Consider the following 8,751-nt stretch of genomic DNA (forward strand, 5'->3'; position numbering starts at 1 on the left):
CCGCTCACTATGAGTAGCCACTTCATGTGGAGGACAGATGACCCATGGATTTTGGTTGCAACCTAGTGTGGATGTTTCTTTAACCGGGCTCGATGATGATCCAATGATAGAATATGTGATTGCATCATTTTATCTTGTTAGTTCATGGTTATTCTGAGCTCTGTGCTCCTTTTACTGTTAATCTGTTTAATACTCTAAACTTTATCAATATGGTTGTATGCATCATTTCATGGAGAGGCCAGGGTAGACCCTCCTTTAGAAAACATATATATGCATAATAACCAGAAAACATTTAGACATATGAAATGACATCACAAAGTACCAAAACATATATTATAGTACCAGCAAAGTAGCTCACAACCAAAGTCATAGCAGATCATACAATACAATACACAGTCGATCACAACATGTGACAAATACAAGCACACAGATTTTTTCTTATTGTGGTAACTTGAACAACTTGATCGATCACTTGATATACTATAAGCTAGTAGGAGCGATCGAGATGATCGATTAGCCGAGGCGCAGGTCGTGGGAGCCGCCGTAGGCCATGCCGTGCAGGTTGGGCTGGCTGGGCACCACGCGGAAGGCGTACATGTCGGCCGCCGAGCCGCCGCCCATCGCCACCGCTGCCACGCCATCCCACCCACCCGCCGCCGGGTTGTCCACGAACCCGTACGCCGGGTCCTCGCGCATGCCCTGCGTACACACGCGTGCACAGTCATCATGGTCAGCTCGTATTCATGCATGATCGTGGTTACATAGCTAGCTAGGGAGCGAGAGAGCTCACCAACTCCTGCTGCAGATTCTTGTATGCCTCCTGGGAGTGCTTCACCTGAATATATGCAATGGATTCCGAGAGAAGCATGAATTAGTACACGAATGCAACAAGCTGCAGGGTAAACGAATGCAACAAGCTGCAGGGTAAATACATGCGTATATTTATCGTACAACAGGAGGCACCGAATGACAAGAGCCAGAGTCTATATCTACACATAGAAGGCATGCATTACAGTGTTAGACATGTCGCGGAGACACACAATTTGACATGGGTTTGTTGCTTGTCTAACTGCATTGTCATTGAGAAACCTCTCAAGTAAAAAGATGTGTTCAGAATGAGTAGGAAAACCTGGCCAGTTTATATGAAGGACCATGGCATACATGCAAACTAAGGGCTGGGGATTTCCTATATGTGCTCTTAGTTTTGTCCCTCTAGCTATAGGTTCCTCCATATATCCATGTAGAATATAATGGTGCTACCACATATGCATGTATGCCATGTTGACAAGCATTGTTTCGCGGGTTTCTTCAAAAAGGAGGTTCAACCTCCAGCCTTTGCATCATTGTGATGCACACAACCATATATATTACTTCCTCCGTAAACTAATATAAGAGTGTTTAGATCACTAAAGTAGTAATCTAAACGCTCTTATATTAGTTTACAAAGGGAGTAGTAATTATTAATCAGAGTACAGAAAAACTCTTTCCCTAAATATAAGTCTCTTTAGATATTTGAATATGGACCGGACTATATACGAAGCAAAATGAGTGAATCTACACTCTAAAATATGTCTATGTATATCCGTATGTAGTTAGTATTGAAATATCTAAAAAGACTTTATTTAGAAACAGAGGAAGTACAAGACAAATCATGCAAAATAAAAGCTACAAAAAGGAAAACTGTAAGAATCACCGGCAGTGTAACCTACAAAAAAGAAAAATGAGCAGATCGAGGACTCCAGCCCAACGGGTAAGATTTGTACCTCTACTTCCCACCAAACTTAGTTACACTTAATTGTTAGGTCTAGATACAATTTCCTGGAAAAAGAAAATAAGTTGATATACAATTGAACCTAGAAAAGGAAGTTCAAATACAATCATCACTCAACAAAAAACTTTCAGATACATTCATGACTTGTACAAGGTTTTTTTGGGTTTAATCCATACTTAGCCAAAAAAGGACTTTGTAGAAAAAGGGAAAATTTAGAGGTGTATTATCTACTCATACATACTCTACGTACACATCAAGACCAAAACACACATGAAATTCCACAAACAAAGAACAAACAGAAGGCAACATAAAAATCAGAAGGATGGGAAATAAGGTTGTAGTTTATCCCTTCTTTCTTGAGAACACAAAAAAAATGTTTTGAATATTTTCACATCTGTGCATGCATGGTGTGAAGTAATGCAATAGTATTAAAATTCACCTTGTGGAATCTTGCATGCACATAAAATTATGAGTCGTTTCACGATGAAATAACACCTTAATTTATATATCTTCACATATATCCATTCCCTCTGCTCAATAATACATGATGTTTTGGATCTTGCATGTGGTGTCAAAGTGCAAGTATTACTGTTACATTTCTATCAACATGTTAATTAAAATTCCGTGAAATTTCTAGTGATGGTATTTCCAGTTGGTCAATATGATTCATAATTCTATATATTCATCCTCGAAGTTAAAGTTTGAGCACACCCATTCTAGGTCGTCATCTATTTTCATTGGAGGCCGCCGGTTTTAACTACCAAGTGTGGCTAGCTTGTTTGTTTAGTTACTAGTTCCCTGCTGCAGATTTTTGTGAATATACTCCTTGAACATCAATCATGCTCAATTTACATGAACTTCCAGAAGTTAAACTTATATTTAAGCCATGGTAGTCAGTTTATCTCATATTAACTTAAGTGTTGGTCTTTACTATGACTTTAGGAGTAGGCGGTGACTAGAACATATAGGCTGGATTTCCCTTTTTGTTTATTGATGGTAGTGGAATCCGATCTAGAACTGGTGCACAAGAAAAAATGTTGACAAAAAAAAAGGCAAGAGAAACCATCTTTCTCAAATACGGAATACATTATACTCGCTTCACAATTAAGTATACATCATTCTGTACATAGGAATGACCTTTAAATTTTGGCTGCCATCTTTACATGAATATTGTTGTAGACACATTTTAATGATTTCATTTTACATGATTAACATTTTATAGCTTAGTCAGAGTGAAAGTTGCAGAAACTTAACTTGACTAAAACATTGTGCGTATTTATATCACCTAACGAAGGTAGTACTAACCAAGTACATGCATGTATATTTGATGGGACAATATGTATTTAATTTAATTAGATTGTTTTGTTTTACGTGCATGTACTTTACAAGATGCTTTTACATGGATGATTGAAGAAAAGGAATATATATGCACTCATCAAATACCCCTCCATTTTTATTTACTTTGCATATTAGCTTTGACCTAAGTCAAATGCGTTATAAGTTTGACCAAGTTTATCGAAAACAATCTAAACTTTCACAATAAAAAATATTTATCGTATGAAAATATGTTGGAAAATGGTGATTCTAATGGTATTGACTTGGTTTTTTTATGTTAATTTTTTTTTGTATAAACTTGATCAAAGTTTAGAAAGTTTGACCCAAGATAAAGCTAATATGCGAAGTAAATAAAAACGAGGGAGTACCCATCATGTAAGATTAGTGTCATCTAGTGCGAGGACCAACTGTTTTATCGTTTAGACTAACATTGTAGATCTCATATGTCTAAGCAATTGTTCATCCAACGCAACTACAAAAGCATCCAGCCATATAATCACAATGGCCATAGAAGAAACTCATGTAGTTGAGATAAGTTTAACATTGTCAGAGTTCCAATTTTTGTTTGCCAATTATCCGCAGGGCTACTGACTAGATCTGTATGTGGTCCTTACTTCAATAGCAGAAGTACGGGAGCTTCTGAACACTGGGGCAACCATATGGAGATGGTTGCGGGGTTTGTTCAACCGGTTTGAATGCGAGTCTAGTCATGGGATCAGTAAAACATATGTGCTTTTATTTGTTGGATGCGGCTGTTTCCTTGTCATATCATCTTTATAACAGATTTAAAAACCTCGCAATAAGAATGCTTTGTGCATCGCTCAATCTAGAGCCCGGGGGTTTAACCTCCTTTTCGAAAAGAAAAAGACACACTATTCTTTCCCTGAGCGCCTATATTAATGCCACACGGACCTAGAACATGAACATATCTTGAAACCAATCTTAGCTTCACATTGACGACTGGTATAAAGCATTATACCCAGGACTACGCAAAGCTGAAGACCGGATCATATATATGTCAGTACGTAAAACAAAAGAAAGGCGAAAGTTCTCTGCCATTCATTCAGATCGAAAAAGCCAAGAGGTTTCGTTTCTATAGTTCCGCAAACCATAAAGCCTCGTCGCCGGTCCTCATCTACAAGGGGTATCATGGCGCTGTGCAATCCCATAAAAATCCGTGTTTGACATGCTACCCCCAGATAGCCGGGGGACCGAACAAAGCAGCCATGCACGCTCATGCACCCCATGCATCTCTAGGCAGCCAGCTACTGATCGATCATCTAGCATAGGCTTAGCAGGAGATACGTGTAGTGCATGAGAGATATAGCCCAAAGATTATTGTCCTTCGCTCTTTCTCAATTCCAGCTTATGTGTTTCTGTCAAAAGGAGACAGATCACTGCATCTATTGCTGTTCGTCTACGTGTGTGTGCATGCATGTAAGCACATGACATGCATACTCTACACCGAGATTTTTCCAAAGGCTCTATAGCTAATTAGCTACGCCAAGATTTGGATCTAGAATTGTAGAGTCTAGAGTCTAGAGTTGTCGAAGTGAGGGGGTTGAGTGTGTAAAGTGCAGACACGCATGGCAGTGCACCGTGTACATTGGCATGCAACGTGTTTGTTTGGGGCGTGGAGGTGTCTGTCAGATCTTTGCTTCCATCGGTCACTAGCTAGGTTGAATGTTCAACCATATAAGGGCTGGGAGATGGATGTATGTTTGGGGCTCTAAGCTAGCTAGCTATCTAGGTTATGAGAGTGGTTAATATGTGATTCATTTGTAACGCCATGCATATGATGCAGCTCATGAAGTGCAATAGTGGTCATACATATCTAGCTAGACGGACTTTCTCAAGCAAAATTAATGTGTGGCCGAATGATTGTACAATACAGAGATCTGGTGAACACATGGTGTTCGAACAGTGGCATGGAGAACTAGCTAAATAAAGAAACTGTAACAAGTGGCAGCTGACACAAGGCAAGGTAAACGAATTGGGGAAAGATCTAGTTTTGTGGAGATATGTGTGCACCAGAACAGTCATGTACACCAAATTGGGCAACGTACGCCTGAAATTTTCGAGCTACGAGAAAACTACTTCAATTTATAGAGAACAGATTATAATGATTGTTTAGAAAAGGTCTCACCTTCTTCTTGTAGGTTTCAGTCTGCGTGGTGATCACATGATACTGCAAAATCAAAAACGAAAACAACAGACAAAAGAAAACAAGGTTAATTAAGATGTTATGTTGTTAAAGGAAGCAATGCATGAGATGAAATTAAACAAGGAAAACCCAACCAGTTCTTTGGAACTCAGAAAAATGATGTCAATTGTTAATTCTATATCCTAGAGATAGAGAACTCGTGTAGATCTACGACCAAAAGGGGGGCTAGCTACTCAGCATGAAATATGCACGGATTGGACGGCAGATGAGCGAGCAAAAACAGACAGATCCAGCCAGGAATCGAAGCCTAAATCAGTAAATCTGGTAGCTAGGGTTTGTACGTGCATGCCTTCCTCTGGCGAACCTCCTTGAGAGCGGCATCGACATTTTGCTCAAGGTCGCGCAGCTCCTCGAACTCCAGCGCGTCCAGATCTTCACCCATCCTTTGCCTGGGATGGATACAGGAGCAAACAGTATGTCAATTCAAGTCGATCTCGAAATCAAATCAATCTAAATTGCCGGAGCTGGAGAATCCCCATGAAAGAAGTAAAGAAGGAAAGAGGAAAGTGATTGACCTGATCTCGGTGCGCAGGTTCCGGTTGATGTCCTTGAGATGGTTCAGCGTGCGCTGCATATTCTGCGATGAAATCAAACCAAACCAAAGCAAATCAGCCAAAGCGAAAGAGCAGTGAAGCACCGGAAGATGGAGCTTGGACTCGATTAGATCTCATGTCAAATCACAAGAAAACAGCGAGTGAGTAGCTATCTACTAGTAGAAATTAAAAGGGAAATGAGAAAGTGTTGCAGCTAAAGAAAAAGATGGATTGAGGCAAGAAAGAGAAGCAGCAACCTCATACTGCTCGATCCACAGGCTGGTCCCGATGGCCTGCTGGTAGCGGTCAAAAATCCCCTTGATGCTGCAAGTACGTACATACATGGAGAAGAACAAGGCCAAGCTGGCTTATATCAGAGAGGTAATTTGGCAGGCAGCTAGCTAGTGATGTGGATGAAGTGAGCTCGTAGTTCGTACTCGGTGCCGGTGCTGCAGAACTCGTGGTACTTGCCGGTGGAGGAGAACATGATGATGGCGACCTGGGCGTCGCAGAGCACGGTGAGCTCCCGCGCCTTCTTCATGATCCCCGACCGGCGCTTGGAGTAGGTCACCTGCCTGTTGGTGGCGTTCTCGATCCGCTTTATCTCGATCTTCCCCCGCCCCATCTCCGCCGGCCGATCCACCTCCTCCGACCCCGCAATCGCGCGCGCCACCGCGAGCGGGCGAGCTGGCTAGCTAGGTCGACCGACTCAGCGAGCGGTGGAGAAGAAATGGCGAGAAGGAGGGGAGATCGGCGAGCTGCTGCTGCTGCTTCTCGAGCTGCTGGTTTGGTTTAGTAAAGGAGGTGGGACGGAGGTGGTGCCGAGTGTGCGTGTGCATTTCGGGGTGGCGAGGACGGTGGTGGGTGGCGCCGGTGGACGGGGGCGGTTGCCGAATCCGTGAAAGACGTGGGGAACCGCGCCGCGCCGTGCCTGCCCTGCCCTACCCTACCCCGCCCGCGCGCACGGGCCGTACGACCACCACGTAGCCCCGTAACGCGTATGGTTTTGAGCGCCGTTGCGTGCGTGCGGGGCGGCCGGCCGTGGTTTTGAGCGCCGGGACGGACGCGGGCGCGGGCGTATGCCCGGGGGGTATGTTGCTGTGACGTGGCCGTGGCCGAGCAGCGCTCGGCACAACGGTTAGCACGGTTCGGGCTCTGCGGCCATCATTGCCTCGCTGCTTGGCCTGGCTTGCCGGTCTCTCGACTTGAGGCATGCGCATGCAGAAAAGAGGCCCTATGGCTAGATACCATTCTCCCCTGCATTTCCAGCTTAAGGAATAAAGTATTTCCCCTCTCTTTTCTTCTTTTGTGTACAATAGAAGGGGCATTCTCTCATCTTAATTCTTAACATTTCTGTCATTTGATACATCAAGCTAACATTTCTCTTTTCTGAAGAAAAAAAAGCTAGCATTTCTCTTAGTATTGCTCCGTGGCGGATCTAGAAATTCAAGAAAGATGGAGCAAGACAGATCCGGTGGGACGGTGTACCTCGTAGGATCTGTCATATGTGTCACGCGGGGACGCGGATTCAATCTGCTAAGTCCCGGGTAACTTTACCATTTGATTGAAAATGGACAGTAGCATCGTGTAGCACAAGACACTGTAGAAAATATCATGTAGCACTTGGAGGATTGGCACCAGTTCTTTGTTGGTGTGAGACGTCGGCCACATATGCTTCTTCTCTGCATCCTCGTGGCGTGGCGACTGGCTTCAATTTGGGGATGGAGGTTGATTGAAAGCTTTGCATGGCAGTGGCCACTGTTATGCCTTCGTGTGTTGTTATCCTTCTTGGAGATCCAGTGTAGTCCCAATTTGGGTCGGCCTTCCCATGTTTACCTACACTTCCCAATGATCTTGCCGTGTTATTGGTTGAAGTGTGATGGTTGCCGGTAGCAAGGTTGAGTTGTGGGTTGATGGTTGCAGCACCACCATAAGTTTTGCTTGGGTTTGGTCATTGCTGTAGACGCCAACGACCTTGCGTGGTGTTCCTCTCCTTGGAGGCATTGCTTGAAGCCCCCCCCCCCCCCCCCCCCACCGCAAGACCCGACCCATGAACCCTACTTGGTTTTTTGGCCATGCGTCGGGTCACTATTGATGTTGTTGTTGATGCTTTTGGGGCCGTTTGTTTGTATAGTTTCAGTGCCACTGTGTGCAATTGGAATCTTAGCTCAGTCGATGGGATCAAGCAAACATATGTTCTCATAGTTCTTATACTACATTTGCTTGTTTCGTGCATATTTTTTAGAGTCTTCCCCTTTTCAATGCTTGCAATTTTGAAAGCCTCTCCTGCCCGGTTATGGTTTTATTATTTTGAAGTCAGCCTCATTTTAGCATTCCATCTAAAGTGTCAAACAATGTGTAATGAAGGACAAAACAATAACTATTTTTCTTGGAATTTAGAGGATATGCCAAGCATATGCGTACGTGCACTTGTGTGATCATGTTGGTTCGGGGGGGGGGGGGGGGGGGGGGGATTGGTCTTTCCATTGGTATTGCTTAGTTAAAAAATTCTAAATACCAAGTTAGGAAAGAATGCATTTCTCAAAAATAAAATTGCAGAAACTGCAATTTTCAAATTCATTGCTTTAATTCAGTTATTTCTACTCTCATGATTTTTTTCCAAAGATTATATTAATTTCCTTTTGGAATGAAAAGATCTTCGTTCTTTTTGTCCATACTTATCATCAACTATGGAGGTAATATATCCCTAAAAAATATTAGGACACATATTAATTAAAAATGGGAGGGATCTAGTTAGTTTTCAATTAGTGAGTTGTAAGCCTCATCGCAAATCCCTCTGATTTCGAATTATAAGATATTCTATTTTTTTCCTGAATCTAATGTGTATAGACGTATTTTGGTGTGTTTGTTTCACTTATTTCAGTTCG

At 42.7% G+C, this 8,751-nt stretch overlaps 1 protein-coding gene across 1 annotated transcript; it reads right to left on the reverse strand.

The window, feature by feature from the left end:
• Positions 1-306: 306 nt before the first annotated feature.
• LOC125524954 (MADS-box transcription factor 16-like) lies at positions 307-6,773 on the reverse strand. Its single transcript, XM_048689981.1, has 7 exons — positions 6,301-6,773; positions 6,121-6,187; positions 5,846-5,907; positions 5,620-5,719; positions 5,253-5,294; positions 791-835; positions 307-699 (listed from the first exon to the last, which is right to left on the reverse strand). Exons 1-7 carry the CDS (start codon positions 6,486-6,488, stop codon positions 514-516), a joined length of 690 nt encoding a protein of 229 aa, XP_048545938.1. The 5' UTR covers positions 6,489-6,773; the 3' UTR covers positions 307-513.
• Between the last annotated feature and the right edge of the window lie 1,978 nt (positions 6,774-8,751).

The sequence above is a fragment of the Triticum urartu genome, chromosome 7 (assembly GCF_003073215.2).
Source record: "Triticum urartu cultivar G1812 chromosome 7, Tu2.1, whole genome shotgun sequence".
NCBI lineage: Eukaryota > Viridiplantae > Streptophyta > Magnoliopsida > Poales > Poaceae > Triticum > Triticum urartu.

Bases quoted from the DNA above. Each gene is read 5' to 3' on its own strand.
- LOC125524954 (XM_048689981.1), bottom strand. From the start codon at position 6,488: ATGGGGCGGGGGAAGATCGAGATAAAGCGGATCGAGAACGCCACCAAC. The intron at 6,188-6,300 runs GTACGAACTACG...ACGTACTTGCAG, and splicing joins TTCTGCAGCACCGGCACCGA to CATCAAGGGGATTTTTGACC. The intron at 5,908-6,120 runs GTTGCTGCTTCT...ATTTCATCGCAG, and splicing joins TGTGGATCGAGCAGTATGAG to AATATGCAGCGCACGCTGAA.